Source organism: Calypte anna, chromosome 4A (genome assembly GCF_003957555.1).
Source record: "Calypte anna isolate BGI_N300 chromosome 4A, bCalAnn1_v1.p, whole genome shotgun sequence".
In the NCBI taxonomy this organism is placed as follows: domain Eukaryota; kingdom Metazoa; phylum Chordata; class Aves; order Apodiformes; family Trochilidae; genus Calypte; species Calypte anna.
This window is the reverse complement of record NC_044248.1, coordinates 21,822,876-21,842,763: the sequence shown is the minus strand read 5'-3', so window position 1 is coordinate 21,842,763 and position 19,888 is coordinate 21,822,876. Positions and strand designations below refer to the sequence as shown.

Here is a 19,888-nt window from a genome sequence, read left to right as displayed (position 1 = left end):
AATGGGAAGATATTGATGTGACTGGGATACAAGTTGTTTTCATGCTGCTCGTCTTTTTCAATTGAGTACCAAAAGGAGGGAATGCCCAGGCACAGTGCAAAATCAATATGCCACTAGAGTAAACACTGAACATATATCACCATGGAAGTATCTTTCCAGAGCAGTTTAATACCAAATTAATCTTAATTTGTCCCCCTCTTTAAAAAAAAAAAAAATATTACTTTATCATTTTTACAAAAATCTTCTCAGAGAAAGCCAAGGGAATTACTATTTCTGTACCTCTGATCTAAACTATTTCCTGTTTCCAGAATTACTGTCTTTTTGATTATTCTTATTTAGCAGAGATAAAATAATATTGCTTGAACATATATATTCCTAACGTTTCTCAAAAAAAAAAAAAAAGAACAAACCCAACCAACTCCAATGCACACTTTTATCCTGATAAACACAAGAGAAAAGTGTCTCAAACTCAGAATGTGTCACTTGAATTCCTTTAAGAGCTTTGTCTAAGCACTACTCAAACAAAGAGAAGATATTTGCCTTGGATTATTTTCCTAAGAAATAGTTGAACATTTTGTGCCTGAATTCCAGGCTTTGACCTGGAATTGTGTTCCAGATGTCAGTGTGACAACTGACAAGCCAATTCCTGAATCCAAGAATACTCTGTGTAAGTCTTTGGATTAAGGAAAAACTCCTCTCTGATAACTAGAATTTCATTCAAATCTCCAGTGTACGTCTTAGAATCTGGCTTAGCTCACTTGACTGCTAACTGAAGTGCTGATGCCACCTCTAATTTAAAAGATTAGCCTCCCAAATTAACATCCATAGGCCTAAATATTTAACTTGAACTTGGAATTTATAGAACCTACATAAAGGTTCTGCAAGAGGTTTTTTTGTTGTTTTCAGTTGGGTGGGGGTTTTTTTGTTGTTATTTCGGGTGTTTTTCAAAAATTTAAAAAAGAACCAAAACCACATCACAGTAACCTTAGAAATTCTTACCCTAGCACATTTACACCTCAGACACTAAGTTAGGTGCTATAGATACACAGGGAAATCACTAACTTCAGCACAAAGTAATGTGACAGTACAGCATTCAACACAGGGTGAACAGAACCTGTCTTAAAAGCTAGTTAGATATCTGAGAGATTAGCCTGTACTCTGAGCTTCATTCACATCTTCCCCTGAATTAGCTAGGGTAAAAATGCCATGCAAAAAGCTGCAACCACATAGTATTCCAGAGAAATAGAGCATACTCCTAATCCAGGTCTCTCTTCAAAAGTAGTGGGAAGAACCACTGTTTTGCAAGAAGAAACACAGTAAGACCTTCATAGGAGAGAGCCTTTCTCCCATTTACTCCTAAGTGGTCAAAATACTCAGATAGTAAGTTTTAATCTCAAAACCTGTATGTCAACAACAATGTATCTGTGGACAGAAGCCAAGCAGGAAATATTATTGCCAGAACATCTGCAAACAAACTTCGACTAAATCTTACAGCATCACCGCCTCATAACCTATCATACCAAACCCACCAGGAATATTATTTTCCTGACTATCAAAATCACCTATTCAATTACAATTTTTAATGTTTAACATTTTACTGCAAAAAGATTTGCTCAATATTTTTTCTGTTAACAGTTTTCAGTGACCCATGACCTATATAACAGATCTGCAAGAACTTGGAATAAGCACAGCACAGTCACCATATGGCTTAGACAGCAGCATGCTTGGAATATGCATAATAGAAAAATACAAATTATTACAAACCTTTTGGCTTCTTCTTTGCTTGTTGTTTGTTTTTTAAATTAAACTGAAGGAAACCAACTTCTTGTATATCCTCCTGTTTATACAAGTTACACAAAAGGGGTAACAAAGTGAACTTTATAGAGCAACTTCCACACAAAGCTTTTACTGAAAGTAAAATATTTCTGTAAGGCTGCTTAACTACAATTCACTTAAAACCAAATCACACTGGTCTCAGCTTTGATTAAATGTTTTTCTCCTACCTTCAACAGATTTATGGCTGTATCAGTAAAACAAACAGAAAACATTCCCAAGCACTGAAACTTGATTTTCTACATTATTTTTGGGACTGCTGTTTGATGGATTTTGACTCCTAATTGTGCCCTGATGCTCTGTGGAAGAGTGGTGGCTGGCACAGGCCAAAAGCAGTTCAGCAATCTGGCTGCAGCCACCCTGCCTGTAAGTAGAAGAGTTGTTAGGATAGATGCAGGCCAGTTGGCCTCTGCTCCAGACAACACTGCTGGATTAATAGCTATCCAATAGGTAATTAAGTGTTCTGCTCCACTGATGATCATAGGATTTAATTTTCTAATGCCTGTCTTTATATTAAAACTCAACAACGACTGCTGGAATGACTTGAAAAGCTCAAAAGCCAAAGATCAATGAATAAACAGAACCTGAAGTTACCCCTGTGTATACATGTACTTTAATTAATGCAATTATGAGAACACTACGAAAAAATGTTAACATGGTTATTACATATTAGCAATGCTCTGTACCTTCTGAGAATATAATTCAGTACTTTGCTTTGCATAGTTTAAATCCTATTCATTCTCCTTAATGAATTACTGTCTTCCTAGCTGGAAATGTTGCTGGTAATATTAAAAATAGTGTCTCATAGCCAACAAGCTTTATTGATGGTATTTTCTGCACATCAACGTAGCGCACTAAAATTAATTTTCTTCCACATGCCCCTGTCAACATTTTTTTACTTGTTCCTTTAAAACATTCTTTCCCAAAACAAATCATCTTCTCTTATCATAGTAGCAAAATTACACTTGGAAATTACATGGTTCCAAGGGAAAGCTATGCAAGAAAGATAAATCCACTAAAGGTTACAAACCACATCTCACTCAAAAAATCCGCAATAGAAAATAACTAGAGACTGTGAAAGTATTAGAAGGAAGTATCATGTGTCTGCCCTGCTCTTATTCTTCCTTAAGCTACTGGAGACAGTATATCAGGCTGGACAGATCTTTTTTCTTATAAAAAAGCACAGCCATACTTCCATCCTTGGAAGTCAGCAAATCGGTTTAATCACCCCAAACTTTCTTTTTATTGTTAGAACAGAATTCCTGTTAACTTTGTAACACTCACGGCCTATTAACTTAGACTCAGGTTATTGAAAGAACAGTAAAATTCCTGGTAACAACTGTATTACTGGATAAAACACCAATAATAAGGTTATCATGAAGTTCAGACTGCCACATCTCCCTCAATACCATTCTGGATGTACACTACTTGTTGGGAAAAACCCTCAATTGCACAAGTTTAGAAAACACCTGCTGGTAGCTTTGCAAGTTGAACTAGCTGGGAAGTTTTGTTTTTGCTAACTGTATGTTTGTAAAATTCATCATGGTTTATTAAAATATTTAAACAAAATGTCATCAGGGGAAACTTTAGTGTGTAGGGTTATGTACCTACACATAACACACTGCCATCTGGGTGTGTACTCAGGGTTGCAACTCCAACCACTCATGCTCAATTAGACACCAGGGAATTAATGACTCTTGAAACTTCCCTCATTTCTGAACATCAGCTTCCAGATACACTTCCATCTTCTGTAAGCATTGCAATGGGACCTTTCTTAGGATAAATGACCCAGGACATCTACATCCCAAAGTTTGCTGGCTCCCTCAGCTATCTAGATTTTGAGCACTAGAAAGTAAATCAAAACCAAAAGACAACCTTGAAACAAGATAAAACACCAGTTCTCAGTAATAACCTTGAAGCTCTGGTATCTCAAGGAAAAAAGCAGTCTGCTTGGCCAAATTCTTTGGAGAAATTGAGATACTGAGCGAAACTACTAATAGTTTTCATTTTTACAGCTGAAAATTAGTGTGGAAACTTTCTCACCATGAGCTGGTGTTCATCACAATGTCACATCCAGCCCACTGGGCAACACTGAAGGACCTCGTTCACCTATTCAATTGGAAGTACTGGGAGTTCTTTGTAATGCCGTTTTTGCATACTAGAGCTTCTGTCCTTCACTCCACATTTGAGAGGTGTAAATACTTAATGGAAATGCTCCATCCTTTTACCTGACGATCAAAAAGTAAACAGGAAAACATTCCTTTCTTCCCTGTTTGCCTGCTGTGATGACAACTGGGGCAAGGAAGAAAGAGGTTTCCATATTGCCTTGGTCCCACATAGCCTCTGCTTTATGTTCTTCTCCAGCAACTGCTTCCATCATTCCTTAGAGCTCTTCTACACAGCAGCATGGTATTGAAATGATTTATCTCACTTTCACTGCTCAGTGCTAATGGTATTTAGGTGCTGCATGTGGAGGGTTTTCTGTGCAACATTGGGATCTGCATCAACACAATGCATTCTATTATTAATACATTCTAATCTGCTCAAGCCCTTATCAAATTATTTGGGAAAATATTTTACAGCTGCTTGAGCAGGCAATTTATATAGCCAGCTGACCATCTCAATTTGCAGACTTCAGTCTAGCTCACACATAAAAAGCTGTATTAAATTCCAACTCTGCCTGACCACAGATACCTAAAGGATAAACAAATTGCTTTATTATATACATTCACTGCACAGAAATGTTTTAACATTTTTCCCTTCCTAATGTCATAATACACCCGAGTCTCAATTCTTGTAATTTTAATTTTATGTCTGTACAGTAGCAGTCACAATGCTCTATTATACTGCTGAATCATTATATACTGCACGATTATCTCTGATCTCCTTCCCTTACCCATTTGGCTTCCAGTGAACAATTTATGAGCTGGAGATAGTGTGAGGCCAAACCTCAAAATAATCTCATTAGTATCATTTATTTTCTTCAGTCATACTTCTGATCTCTATAGTTTCCTGAGGAAATGAGTTTCATGACTTTATTACACTTCATGTGAAAAATACTTCCTTTTAGGTTGGTTACCTGTTAACTGTGTGTGCTCCATTTATTGTAATTCAAAAAAAAAGAAAGTGATACAAGGATAGTGGTACAGAAACTACTGCAATTCTATAGACTTCTCTAATCTTGCTCTCCTCCTTTCTTGACTACTACTGTCTTTTCAGGTGAAAGAATTCTTCAAATTCACCCTTCATGTATTTTCTGAGTCTTCTTGAAAAGTATCAGAGCAATTAGGCAAGAAAGTAATCAAAGCCACTCCTGAGTTTGGGATTACGGATGCATTAGGGCTCCCTGTTTAAGAGATTTACTTCTAGTAGTTTGGAAAGCATAAAACAAAGCCTTTGAAAACCAGCTGATCTAAAAGAAAGGTAAGTTTAAAAAAAAATTCTCAAGACTTAATGGCAAAGAAAAATATCTTTTTGAAAATTCTAGAATTAGTTACAAATATCAAACAATAATACGGTTTTCTACCTTTTGAAATGTAAAATTTAAAAACTCACTAGCATGGAAAAGATAACCTGAAAGCCATAAAAAATTCCATGCTTCTATTAGCACCAATCATCTGATCTTTCTGCAAATGTGATTGTTGTCCTCAATTCCTAAGCCACAAAGTAGAAAAGTATTCCTCTTAGCCACCAAATAGTTAAGTGTTGACTCCACATGACTTCCTAAATACAGTTCATCCAAAAGTGGAGAATGATGCTTTCAAAGAGAGCAGGTAGAGTTGTGTACCTCCAGGATAAAGTCAGAAGAGTCCTTTAGCAAGCTGAAAAAGTTGCCAAGTTGCTCACCAGATCTCCCCTTCCACAATTTCTTTACTGTGCTTTCTTGACTAATTATCAGTCTGCTCCCTGTACCAAGGCCAGTTCATTTTGCAAAACACGACAAATATTCAGACACTGCACTAAAGAATGCCTTCTGTAACAATTCCAATGGCTTCTTAGACAAAAGAAAAGTGTCAGGACAACATTTAAGCTACATTGTCAAGTCTGTAGATATGCCACATTCTTTCTCCAATTCCATTAGATCAACATTTGATGGAAAAAACACACCAATCAGCAGCAAATACACACATTCTTCCCCATGCCAGTGTCTTTAGTGGAATTTGCTCACTAAGATTAAAAACCAGCAACCTCTTTTCACCACCACCCCCTTCCCACCCAATGCCTCTACTTTAATCCCTGAAAAATTCCAAATACTAGATATCACATATGAATACAGACAATGCCTCTCCCCCACCTTCAAAATACAGAGCCACTGTCCTAGACACAAGATTACTGAATGGAAGCTGGTTTTGCCCCAGGTTCTGCCAACTTCACCAACCTGGCAGATAAAGAGGAACATACTTAACCTCACAACCAACTTGTCACTGGAGCAAGCTAGCTTTGTGTCAAGACTGAAGAGACAACACATTTAGTCAACTAATCCTGCCAGAGTAGTAGTGTCCCGAAAATACAGGTACCTGTCCACATGCAAATACAGAGATTTACATGTACATATTGGTGTAAAAATGAAAGCATTTCTTCACTCTTTGACTCTTACTACTGTTGTCTATCACTTGGACAATAAATTGGCCAAATTGGATTCATTTTGTAAGACACCTCTTCAAGATACTGTAATGCACAGTAAACTTGAATGCACTTACATCAAAAGCAAGGCATAGTGATACACAAATGAATAGTCTGCACACTTACCAAGAACCTGAGAACAAAACTACTAAGTCCTGGAGAGTACTCAATTCTCCATTTTTAGAAAATTTGTTAAATATATTCTCTGTTATAATCAAAGCTAAGAGAAATAATGCTATGTTTCAAGCTCTGGAGTTTGTTCATTAACCACAAACGACGAAATTTAATAATTTACTTTCTAAAGAACTAAAACTACAGCCAGCAGCAGTTTGTTCACCTGAACCTTGAAGACTGAACTGCCCTTGTGAGTCCATACTACCCACAGTTACAATTTTGGGAAGTACACAGAACGGCTATGGGACGTATCAGATATGATTTGACATTTTTCATTCTTAATCACAAGTTTTTTTGTGTAAGACATCAGTCATGTGTCATTATTCACCTACATGTAACCCACAGCCAAATTTTGCACAGAATTCCTCCATTTATTTTAAGGTGCTTAAGTAGTAACACAATATCAATGCAGTATCAGAGATATAACTGAATGGGTATCCACACATACGTCAGATCATGCCATCAAAATTTTAGAAGTCAGCACCACAATTTTATTGAAACCATAATTATGTTTCTGTTGAATACTAAAATACTATTATTGAAATAATTCTCAGTTGCCTGTCAATTTATGCATTATTAACGAAACACGTTAGCAATTCAGCCTGCTGCATTTATACAAACATTTTTAAGGCTGCAAGTATGCTTTCCATGAGGAAGGCACTGCTTAAGAGACAGGTCAATAGAGAAAAACTACTTATCAAATGTAATTTCACATGTAATTTCACTCAAGTGGGAGGCAGAACTATACATGGTGACATCTTTTTGTCCTAAGGAGAGCACTCATGCCAACTGTAACAATGTTGCTGCTCTTACCTCTTTTCTGGCATATGATTTTATTTAGAAAATAAAAATAACAGAAAGTCACCTTACCTTTTTCTTCATCTATTCGAAAAACTCCTAAACCAGACCCATCTCTGATGGAATATCTGATCTCTCCATCTCGTCCTGCATCTTCATCATAAGCAGATACTGTCATTACTGAGGAGCCAACAGTGGCATCTTCTTTTATAAAGCCTTTATCTGCAAATACAGAGAACCGTGGAGGGTGCAAGTTTTCGTTCACATCAACTATCTCAACCTCAACATAACAGGTAGAGGACAACGAAATGGGTTTTCCTTTGTCCTTGGCCCGCACAGTCAAGTTATAAAGTTGTTTCTTTTCATAATCCAGTCTTTGTATGAGACGTATTGCTCCACTTAGTTTGTCAACATCAAACATGCCATCTCCACTGTCCAAAAGACTGTATCGTACTTGACTTGACTGGCCTACATCAGGATCATGGGCTTCCAGCCATGTAATAATAGTTCCCTCAGGAAGATCTTCTCGAATTTTCACATGGTAATTTGAAGGAATGAACTTAGGAGCATTGTCATTAACATCTTCTACAGACACTTTCAACATAACTGTTGAAAATAACTGAGGTTCTTCAGTAGGCTGGTCCCTAGCCTCTATTTTCAAGAAATAGACATGCTGTTCTTCATGATCCAGAATGCCTACAACTTTCACAACTCCTGTCACAGCATTAATAGTAAACTTGTCTGTATCTGTAAGAAGAGAATATCTCACTTCTCCATTAGGCCCCGAATCTTTATCAATAGCTTCAATTTGAATTATGTCATTGTTTGGCTCTTTGTTTTCACTCACTTCAACAAAATAGCTGTCTTGGAGGAACTCTGGTGGGTTGTCATTAGCATCCAGGATTCTTATATCTAAAAGGTGCCAGGCAGACTTCTGTGGTATTCCAAGATCATACACGGTAATGTTTAGAGTATATTTATCTTTTACTTCTCTATCAAGAGGAGATAACACTTTCAGCACTCCTCTTTCCATATCAACAATGAAACTACTGTCTTCATTACCTCCAGCAATGACATACACTAGCTTCCCATTGAAGCCAGTATCAAGATCAGTAGCATTCAAAAACATTATGCTTGAGCCCACAGGTTGGTCTTCTCTTATCTCAATGCTACTGGGGAGAGTACTTTTAAATTGAGGTGAATGCAGATTCACAGAGTGAGTGTCAAAGAAAACATCCTCGAGTTCTCCACGACTGTGCAATTTATTTGCTTGTAAGAGTTTCTCTGCAAGCATTTTGGCCACACCAGTTTCTTCACATTGCAAGCTGACCGGTTTGCGACTGGTAGCTACAGTTATGTTGATATACAATGGTTTTGCAAAGTTTTCTCCATCTGTAGCTGTAATTTTCAAACTGTGAAAAGATATTTTAGCACCTAGGCTATCTACCAGTGACTGTTTGAGTGAAAGTACTCCAGAATTTGGATTTAGGCTAAACAAATCCAGTTCATTCCCAGATTCAATTTGGTACCTCACCAACTGGAGCTCATCAGCATCAATAGCAGATACAGTTGTTATTTGTTCTCCAACACCAAGATCTCTGGGGACTGTTCCCTCACAATTTATTTTCTCAAACAGGGGTATATTGTCATTCAGGTTATTTAAAATAATAGTAACAGGAACTTCAACTTCTCGTCGATATGGTATACCCCAATCAGAAGCTCGAATCCTTAAATTGTAAACCCTTGGCATTAATTCATAATCCAAGTCTTCGGAGGTACTAATAATCCCACTGAAATGATTAATCACAAATGGCAAAGGATTTAGGTTTGCAATACTATAGGTCACATAACCATTCTCCCCTTCATCAGGGTCTTTTGCACTTACTCTCATAACACTGGTACCTACTGGCACATTCTCATCAAAGGAGGCCTTATAGGATGTCTGAGTGAATTCGGGAGGATTGCTGTTCATGCCTAGTACTTTAATTAATACTTTTGCAGAAGCTCTTCTGTCACTTGTCACAACTTCAAGTTCAAAATGGGATGCATATTGTGCTTTTATGGGTTCTGAAGTGGTAATAAGACCAGTGCGAGTGTTCAAATTGAATTTTACTTTTCCCGGCGTATTTTTAAATACATATTTTAAATGTGGGTAACTAGGCAGAGCTTTAACCATTACCACAGGTGTATTTGGAGGGGCGAATTCGCTTACTTCAGCTCTGTATATCTCTTTTTCAAATCTGACAGGACCAGACTTAAACTGTGGAGATGTCACATAAACAACTTTTACAGCAGAAAACTGTGGGGGATCTCCTTTATCTTTAGCTTGAAGGGTAAGGTTATATCCAAAAGGATGGCTCTCCCAGTCGATGTGACCAACAGCTTTTATTCTGTATTCTTTCCCACCTGGAATAGACCTCACTGTTTTGAATTGCTGAAGTGGATCACCTGCAACAATATTTAATGATGCTATTTCCCCATTTGAACCCTGATCATTATCCTCTACAGTTACAATCGCGTAAGTTGGATCTTTGTCCAATTCTGATGGAGTCAACGTAACAGCTGTAATAACAGGGGCATGTTCATTTGCTTGCTCTACATAAACAGTTAGTTTTGCCATACTGCTTATGCCACTGCTACCATACAGCTTCAGCCCACGGTCCACGGCAAGAATTTCCATCTCATAACGCTTTGTGTCCGAGTAGTCAAGTCTACCAGTTAGAACTACCACGCCACTAGTCGGATGTATAGCAAACATATCCGTTCTCTCCTTAAAGCTATAGTAGAACTCTCCATTTGTTCCTATATCTGCATCTGTTGCACTGACTTTAGCAATACTGGTCCTTATTGCTGTGTTTTCAGGCAAAGAAACACTGTAAGACGTTGGAGAAAACAAAGGCCGCAAGTCATTCGTATCCAGTACCTGTATCCTGACCTTCGTGCGTGTTTCTGCGTTTGTGTTTTTTTCAACTGCTTTAACAGTCAGCATATAATGATCTTTTACCTCCCTGTTAAGGATAGCTGTGTTTCCCCCTTTGGTCCGTATTCTCAAAAAGCAAAAATTTCCAAGAACATATTCTTCAGCTTTGAATAAGTTCTCATTGTCGCCAGAAATAATTTTATATCTTAGGTCCCATAGTGGATTTGTAATATAAATGCCCATTTTCACCGGATGCCCAACGTATGTCTTGGCTGCAGAATTCTCATACACAGTGGCATTATACTGTACTTGTGTAAACTGCATTGGTGGAGCATGATGTGGCCTTTCATTTCCTTCACAGTTTCCAAAATGCTGCACCAGCAGCATCAGCAGCAACAGCATAGTCAAGTATCTTCCCATGGCAGCAATTACAAAGAAACCCTGAAATAAGAGAGAGATGTGTTAAGACTTACAACTGTTCAAATACTGTTAAAATAACATTGATGCTTAGTTTAGAATCCATGCTTCAAAGAAAACCAGAAGTTACACATCTAGGTTATGCCCTTTTTTGCAAAAGGTTTCAACATTATTTACAGTAGTAGAAAAAGCAGATAAATTAAAACTCCTAAAAAGTGTCAAGAATCCGTAACACCAAACGTCTGTGAATTACTACCATGACACAAGGGGAACACACAGAGTTAACTTCAAATTATCAAGTCAATGAAGCAACACGTCAGAAGAAATATGACAGTGCTGTCTGCAGTAAGTGAGCAAACTAGATCTAAACTAATCTGAAGTAGTGAAAATTAACTCCACTACTTCATACGTTACATTGTCTTCTGACAGAAAATTCTTCTCCCTCATTTAACTTAGATTGTAAAATGGCTGATGTCCAATAATGTGGAAGCAAATTGTTGGCTTGAAATTACCATGAAATTTTCAAACTATCCTATGAGCTCCTGTTCCAAGAACTACAAAGAATATAAGCAGAGAGTAGTTTTCTATGTATTATATACTCTGCAGCTCTCAGTACCCTTGTAAGAATAGTGGATAGCAGTCCATAACATAAAAAACATTTTTAGCATCATCACTAAGTTGTAAAATCAATAAAGAATGAGACATATTCCTTTATTACCCTCTCAGAGCAGATCTGAAACAAATTAGTATCAAGAGCTATGTGAATGGGAATCTATCAAAATAACTGGAATAACTATTAAGACACTTTTCTCAAACACACTCCAGAAATGACAGTGAAAGAGCCTGAAGCAGTAAGACATACATAGAAACACATCCTCACTGGCTATCCCTTTGAAAGAAGTCAGTGTATCATTTCCAGTGTCTAAATCCAGACAAGACTGCAGTAGGAAGAAATGTAAAAACCTCAGGAACAGCTTCTTCACCTGGGTTTATAAACAGCGTTCTTTACCCCCCAAACTCTCACAGGATAACAAAGCTTCAAAATGCTTCCTCAACAACTCCCAAGATTTCAAGAAAATATTGAGGGAAAAAATTATTTCCAGCAAGAAGAAAGCAATCTAGCTTTGACTTCACTTCTTTGACTAAGTAGAGCAGTCGTATCCTTCACCTTTCCATAGCCATCCTAAATATTTTTCCCTTACCTCTCCTTTAGCATCTTCTTCCCTGACCAGGCTGTTGTACAATCCACACTAATTCTTAGTGACACCTTTCTTTCATTCTTCTTGAAGTTTCTCCCACAGTTTGTCTTTGCTATCTCTGTCAGTTTCTCCTCAGTACTTTTCCTGAAACTAATTCTGTTCATCTCAGCTCAAAAGGTATCACACTATGGTTGCCTCCTTCCCTCCACTCAGATTCTCTCTTACAGTTATTTCTCTCTTCCCTAATTCCTACCTGCTCAGAAAGACTGAGTTGGCTCAAATTCCATGGACTGACTCTGCCACTAAGAAAGCACCAGAGCAAATTAATCTACTTGTGTCAAGAGTTCACTCTAAAACCTCAGAAGAAGCTAACTCAGAGCCACTAGTAATTCAGTGATGTTGGGAAGTTAAGACCCAGCACGTAAACTACAGGGAATACTCGAGACAAGCAATTGAAAACTTAGCTAATAACCTATTGGGAAAAAGAAAAGTTAAGTTTGTCTTCCAAATCCAACTGTTAAGTTACATGATTATAGACACAACCATAGCAAACAATAAAAAGTATATGGGCTTCTAAAAGTATGTCACTAGCTGAACCCACTATTTACAAGGTCTTAACACTGGATGAAGGAAAGCTTGGGAGGGCAAATGAGCCTAAGGTTGGAACAGCCAGTAGTTTGATGGATTAACAATATTATTCCTCTGTCTACTCTCCTTCCCAGGCAATGATTTTTCCTGGGAATAAACAGATACTTGGGTCCTCAAGGCTTCATCCTCCTAATATACTGTCAAGTAAGCAAACATTTCCAACACAAAACAAAACTCAAACAACAAAAGACCCTACAAACAAACCTCTAAACACTGCAATAAATAACTGACAGATACCTTCCAGAACTCCAAGTAGTTTAAGATTCCATCAGACTGTCCAAAAATACATGTTATGAAAGTATCATTTTAATCAACCAATACAGATTCTTTTATGCCATCTTGCTGGAATTTTGGAAGATGTCTATTATAAAAGCTATTATCAGATCTTATGCTGATCACTAGGATTATTTTTTTGATTAAAAAACAAACAAACAAAAACCAGTCCAAAACCCAACTTCACCTCAATGCTATGGCATTCTGCAACTCACTGTCTACACTTAATGAATGTTTAGCAACAAGCTGTTGGAAGTGGTGTGTTTATTGTATAAAACCTTGTACCTGTCTCTATCTTTTATAATTTGTTCCTCTTATCTCAGGCACACTAGATACAATGTGCACCACACTAAGATCCATTAGACTGCTTTAAGATATGCAGCTCTTCATTAAATTCAAAGTTGAACACTTCTCTGTGCCATAACATCTTAAGCACTTTTTGCTGCTTCCCTGTAGTAACTTCCAAGTGGAGTTTGCTCAGAATTAGTAAGAGGCAGCCTATTACACATTATGACACAGCCACCAGTAAGCAAATCCATTCCTTAGCAGCAACTTTTAAGGTTTGCTGAGTCACAATTGAGAGCTTAAGACCATCTCTCAACTGAACAGTTAACCACATTATATAAAAACAAGTTAATAATTTCTGTTATATGACACTTTTTCCATCTTGTCATAATTTACAAAGCTACTGGAAACTAAAGAATGTTGATCCAGGATTAGCCAAAAGTCAACATAACATAATCTTGATAAATATCTAAAGCATTAAACAATGCCAGTTGTAAAGACAGTAAACTCTAAGGGAAAGTATGAAAGTGCTATGATAACGTGATAATGTGTTAGATATAAACTCAGATGGCACATTACAGTGAGCCAGAAAGACTGAATTTCAGAAACGTTTTAGCCAAAGGCTACACTTTGAACTCCTAAATTTTTTATTATCTTTGGAATACGACCAGTTTAGGATTTTCTGCAACTGTTTTCAACACATATGGCAACCGTTTGCTTAGCAAAGCCCCATAGCCCTAGCTTTATGAAGTGCATGCTCTATTTATTCCAGAAAACTACTTTCAAAAAATAATTTTTATTTATATGTATACTCAACACTGGGACACATAACATAGTGGTACTACTTAGTTACAATGTTGACTAAATTAGGAACACATCAACACTGTTAACATAATTTGCATGGGGGTGGGTGGGAGCAGGGGAACCACTAACACACTAACACAACTTAGAAAGATGAACTATCTTCACATAAAAAGCACAAGTGAACAAAGCTTTTGGGGATAGCAGACTTCCAATTGATAACTTATACATGAAAATTATTTTTATAAAATGGCAGTTACATAAAAGACTGTTTCCTAACTAGTATGTTTACGGTATCTAGACCTCAAAGTCTATAGTTTGAGATCTGAAAATTTTAAGCATAAAATACAGAATTCAGTCAAGGGCAATATAAATGCCAAGCAAACCAGCACCAATAAACATAAAAAAGCAAAATAAAACGACCAGCTTATCTTCTACATAATGTATTAATAGGGAGCATACAATGAGATTTACTCACCCAGGAGCCAAACAATAGTAACAGGTAGAAAAAACCCCAAATAATTCAGGCCATATAGCCCAAGTCATGATGCATCCTACTACTGTTGCTCTCCCTTTTTTACAGGCAAGATCTGCCAGTTAGTCCAGAAGGACCTCCCTGTAAGACTGAACTACACCGTTTATATCAGCAGGAGGAGACTCAATGAACATGGCCTGTTACATGGCTCTAGGGACACACCACTGAGCATTTTGAGGACTGAACCGAGTTTCTTCAGGGCTGTTTCTACAATGCTTGTCTACAGAAATCTTTCATTAACTTTCAACACATGTAGTGGGAGTCCTTACCACTGACACATGCACCTGCTTGAGTTGTAACATTAAGTTATTAACAGTAAAATGTCTCAATCAACCATCCATTTACTTAAAGGTCAGTTTTGATCAGTGTATGCAAATGATGCCTTTTTACACAAATGCACGGTGAAAAGTTATTACTGCAGTAACTAAACTGTCATGACAGAGTTCCTATTGTAGAAACCTATGAGAAATCATGTGGCTTTGTGGGCTGTACTAACTGTAGTTACATCTATTCTTTCAATCGTTTAAAAGCGACTACTTACGTAGCCCGTTTGAAAAAAAATAACCAGATTTATGATTAAGTTTCCAATTAAAGAAAAACCCAGTCTCTTTTGCTTTTCTGGTAGAGAGGGTATCTGTCTGTTTAGGTACTCAGAAAATTAACACATCAAAGTGTATGGTAATATTTCTTTAGTAAAGCTGGTAAATTATTCAAAAAATGTTCACTCTTGAAGAGATTAACATAATTGTTTCAACTTGTGACTCAAGTCCAGTAAGTTTTATGCTTGTATTCTCCAAACTGTGAGTTAGTCTGATGAGATTCTTGGATATATGTTTTCAAGGTCTTTGCTGATAAAAAGACAATGCAGCTGCTGTATTCTAACACCATGCAAAGATTCTGAGTGGAACAAAGTTTCAACACACAATTCTGACTGTTTGTAAATCAGTTACTACTGTACCTAAGACTTAGCTCCCCAGTTGTGCAAGGAAAAGCAGACCTCCAGAGTCTGAGAATGAAAGTTTGTCCAAAATTCAACATGGCACCTTTAACTGTGTGACACCAGAAATAGTTTTAGTGATCTTTAATTCAGTTTTTTGAAACTTGAAAAATAAAAAACCTTTGAGGGTTTAAATGAGTTTTGTTTGCTTACTTAGTGATAGCAGTGGTAATTTAGCCATACAGAGTTCTTTCCCATGCTAAGTTATAAAACCCAGAAGACAATCCTACTACTGGGGCAACTACTAAAGCTCACCTTCCAGTCTACCAACAGTGAGATTTTAGGATTTCAAGAAGAACAAAACAAACCCTTAAAAATTTATTATTTCTCATCGGTAAATAATTTTACTAAATAACTAAGTATTTCCACGTATTTAGAAAAATAAATACGAAATACACATCTATCACACAGAATTCTTTTATTTTACAGAAAGATGGTAGAAGTAGTGAAAGAAAGTAGATAAAAGTTCCTATGCAACTGCCTAGGAACAACCTGCATTCAAGTAGTTTAAGGCATAGGAAAACTCTGTTAGAAAGCAGAATTTTTTAATGTATTGGTACGTTTTGAAGAAAAAAAAAAAGTTTACATGGTGGGTATATTAGCCTCACTCACTGACACCACGAGATTCAAAAGCTCACCTTTCAAACAAAGCTTTGCTTTCTTTCAACTACCGTAACGCGGAGAGAAAAAAGAAGCTGAAGCCGCCTGATGCGTTCACCCGGGATCTCCCCGAGAGCCTCGTCTTTGCGGACCCGGCTCTTCATCTTTCGGAGGAATGCGGCGAGGAACGCAAGGAGGGACGCGGTGTTAATAGTGCAAACAAAGAAAGTAAGTCACACCGAAGTACGTGCTCGCCGCGAATCGCCCCTGCCGGCTTACCAGGGAATTAAGTTCGCAATGGCCCATCAGAGGCATCCGAAGACACCTTGCCTGCAGGGCAAATATCACCGCCACCCCTTCTCCTCGACGCAACTTACCAGGCAACCTGCCGCCAGACCGCTGCCGGCTCTCCGGGGACCGCGACCGCGGCTCCAGCACCACCGCCACCTCCCCCAGCAGGGCACGGGGGGGGGAGTCGCAGAGCGGGAGGGATCGCGACGCCCGGCCCGGCGGGGGACAGGGGGGAGGGGACCGGCGCCGTTTCGCAGCCCCTGCGCCAGGCACCGGCAACACGAGGCAGCCGCTCGCCCGGCGCCTCGGGGCGGCCTCGCCTCAGAGCCGCAACTTCCCGAGGGGGCCCCCGCCGCCTGCCCCCTCCCCACTACCTCAAAAACTTCTTCCAACTCTCCGGCCCGGCCCAGCCACACCTCACCTCTCGGCGGCTCAGTGCCTGCGGGGCAGGGGCGCGGACCGGGACCAGCCCCGCATGCTGCCCGCCTGCCGCGCCGCTCCCCCTTTCTTCCCGGACCGTCAGCACTCCTCGCGGGTGCCCCTCTGGCCGTAGCGCCCCCTGTCTCTGTATTCCTCCGCGGCTCCAAACAGCCGCCCCTCCGGAACTCGTTTCTGCGGCGCTCCGCGGCCGCGGGAGAGGAGGCGGCGGTGCCCGCACCCCGGCCCGCCTCCCAGCTCAGAGGGCCCTGCCTCGCCGGGGACGGGCGAAATGCGCAGAGGGGGGAGAGGGGGAAGGGCGAATCCCAGCATAAGCTACTCCTCCCGGTGGCCCGGCGTCGCGCAGAGATGCCAGCGCGGCCGGTGGGGAGGAACCCCTCACCTCCGCTGCGCCTGCCCTGCTCCGGGGCGGCAGGGAACCGGGTGCCTGGCTGGGGACGCAGCCAGCTTCGCGTGTGGCGAAGTCGTCCCTCGGAGACGCTACTCAGAAAACTTCAGAAAGCTGCTTACGGGGATGGCAAGGGAGACCGGCAGAACCCAGGGGGATAGGGGGTCCTCGATGGCGGAGCTCTTCTGTCCGGGGAGCACCGTGTAGCCGCGACAACATCTACGGTCCCCACTCACGCCGGTAGCGGTGAGAATCGCCCTGCGGCGATCACAGCGCCTCGGCGGCCGCTCCCTTTTTCCCCGGGCAGCCCGTGGGGCGGGGAGGGGGGCCAGGGGGAAGGGGAGGAGGGACGGGTCGCCGGACAGCCGCCCCCGCGCTGTGCGGGCGGGATTGGCGCTGGGCGAGCAGCTGCTGTAACTACTGCACGGATGGAGGTTTCCCAAGCAGAGGCCAAAAGCAACTGACGGCTGCTGCGGCCCCTCGCCACCGTTTTAAGGAGTCAGCGCCGTACCTCGGCGCCGGGAAAAGCAGTGGCGGGGGAGCCTGTGCGGGACCGAGGACAGCTGTGGGAGCGCAGCAGCGACGACGACCCACCCAACCCATGGCCCGAGAAGGTGGGTCCCCGGACCCGACCACAGGAGGGGAAGCGCCCTGCGGGCGTCATGCTGAAGGAATGTCTGCTAGCCAGCCCAACGTTAAAGATTAATACTCCGAAATAGTCCTCCGAGGATTCCCCGCTCATTAATAAGTAATTACGTTTAATAACGATCAGGCGTTTGCCTGGGGAATCCCGACCCAGCGGGCTCACGCCGAAGCCGGGCTGCGGGCGAGAGAAGCCGGCGGGGGCGCATTTACCGCGCATTAGCCCCACCAAGTCTTTTATTAGCCACATAAATAAATAAAGCCAGCTGCGCAGGGGGCCCTCCTGTAATCAAAGCCTCGAGCGCCCGGGGCGACAGCTACAGAAGAACCCGACCCCTTCAGACAGCTCCGGCTGCCCGCTCCACCATCCCGCAGAGCTCCGCCGACCAGAGCCCGTGCCTCTCTGGGGGCCGCCCCGGCAGCCCCCGACCCGGGCACCGTTTGCCCCGCAGCAGCGGCGGGAACGCAGTTCCGCAGCGAGCGGGCAGGGGGCGCCGCGCCACAGCGCACGGCGGTCCGGCAGCAACCCGCAGGCAGCCAGCCCGGCCGCCTTCGGCCGAGCAGGGCAGAGCGGGGCCGGTAGCCAGCGGCGCCTAACCCGGCTCCAGTTTACAGGGTGTTGAGTCGGGAAACTGGCGCACTGTTCTTGTCTGTGATGGTGGCGATATACCTGGGGGTGCCCTCAGCCCCCCGTGCACACGGGTTTGGGTAAAGCAGGCATGCAGATTTAGATATACAGAGATATATCCCGAAACATACGTATATCACAGTGATAAACTACGGGTTGAAGCGAAAAAGAGTATTTTTCAATAACACAACAAACCTGAGCACAAAAGCTCCCACGGGAATCACCTATCTAAGCACCTTGCTGACAATAAACTAATAAAGCAAAGAACTCACCAGACCAGCTGGACTCAGAGCTCTTCTCCCAAAGTCCACTCCAGCTCAGTTCATCTCCGCACGCTTCCTCCCCTCCTTTCTTTTTTGTTCTTTTGAGGAGAAGCGAGCGATTCCCCGGTGCCCACACACCTCTAGAGCGTGAACTCCGCCGCGGCTCCGGAGATCAGCGCGGTCCCCGTCCCCATCGCCACAGCACGGCATGTCGGCTCCGACCCATCCGCTGCTCTAAACTTGAACGAGGGTGGGAACTAAAAAAAGACGGGTAAAGGGGAGAAGACAAAAGGGGGGGGGAAAGAAAAGAAAAAAGAAAAAAAAAAAAAAAAAAAAAAGACGAAAGGGAGGGACAGATCCAACTTTTTAAGACATGTCCAGGCAAAGAACGGGCAGAGTTGAGGAGTTGCAGCCGCGGAGTGAGAGTGGGGAGGCTGCGCCTGATCACCGATTCCCTCCCTTCCTCCCTCCCTCCTTCCTTCTCCCGCCTCCCTCCTCCTCCCTCCCTTTCTCTCCACTCTCTCTCTCTTACTCTCTAAGTCGTCTTTCGCACTCCGTCCCTCTCAGCCCATGCTCCCTGTAGTACCACCCCTTCCCTCTCTCCACCGCTGCAGCGGAGCGCGGCAGCACCAGTTCCCAACGCTCCGCGCGGGGCCGCTGCCGCGCACCTGGGCCACGGCTGCCTTCCCGAAGGTGAGGCGAGCAGGGGAGAGGGACCCCGCACACCACCCTGCCGCCCCCGGCCCCCTTCCGCCGCCACTCTCCACGGCTGTCGCCGCGGAAGGGCCCCGCCGGCTCTACTGCCGCGCCGCTCGGCTTAGCGGGACGCCGCTGCCCGCGCCGCACGGCTGCGGGTGCCGCCCAAATAACCGGGTGGCTCCAAGTGGGCTGAGCACGGTAATCACACACTCTCCCTCACCCACTGTATGACTAGAGTGGGTCTTGTCTCTCCTTTTAAATTTTTTTCCGCTAATTTTTCTTCTCTTTCTTTTTTTCCTTTTTTCTTTTTATCTCCCTCTTTTTTTTTTCTTTCCATTTTTCTTTTCTTCAGAAGAGTTCTATTTCTCAAGGCACAGCAAAGAGTTCCCATTACCCCCCCAAAATAGAAAAAGTAAAATGACAGCTCCTTTGCTAA

General features: G+C 41.9%; 1 protein-coding gene across 7 annotated transcripts in view; it reads right to left on the bottom strand.

Moving 5' to 3' along the window:
* Positions 1 to 18,862, bottom strand: part of FAT1 (FAT atypical cadherin 1) — a 105,874-nt gene extending 87,012 nt beyond the window's left edge. For 3 of the 7 annotated variants that reach the window (XM_030450336.1, XM_030450330.1, XM_030450335.1), the window contains exons 1-2: positions 16,816 to 16,930; positions 7,501 to 10,789 (exon numbers count right to left, since the gene is read on the bottom strand). In XM_030450336.1, coding sequence (XP_030306196.1) covers positions 7,501 to 10,768 — 3,268 coding nt within the window. In that variant the 5' untranslated portion in view covers positions 10,769 to 10,789; positions 16,816 to 16,930. Of the gene's footprint in view, positions 1 to 7,500; positions 10,790 to 16,480; positions 16,575 to 16,815; positions 16,931 to 17,214; positions 17,239 to 17,342; positions 17,513 to 18,762 lie in introns of those variants that run through there. The other 4 variants (XM_030450331.1, XM_030450332.1, XM_030450334.1 and 1 more) reach the window with 4 other exon arrangements.
* Between the last annotated feature and the right edge of the window lie 1,026 nt (positions 18,863 to 19,888).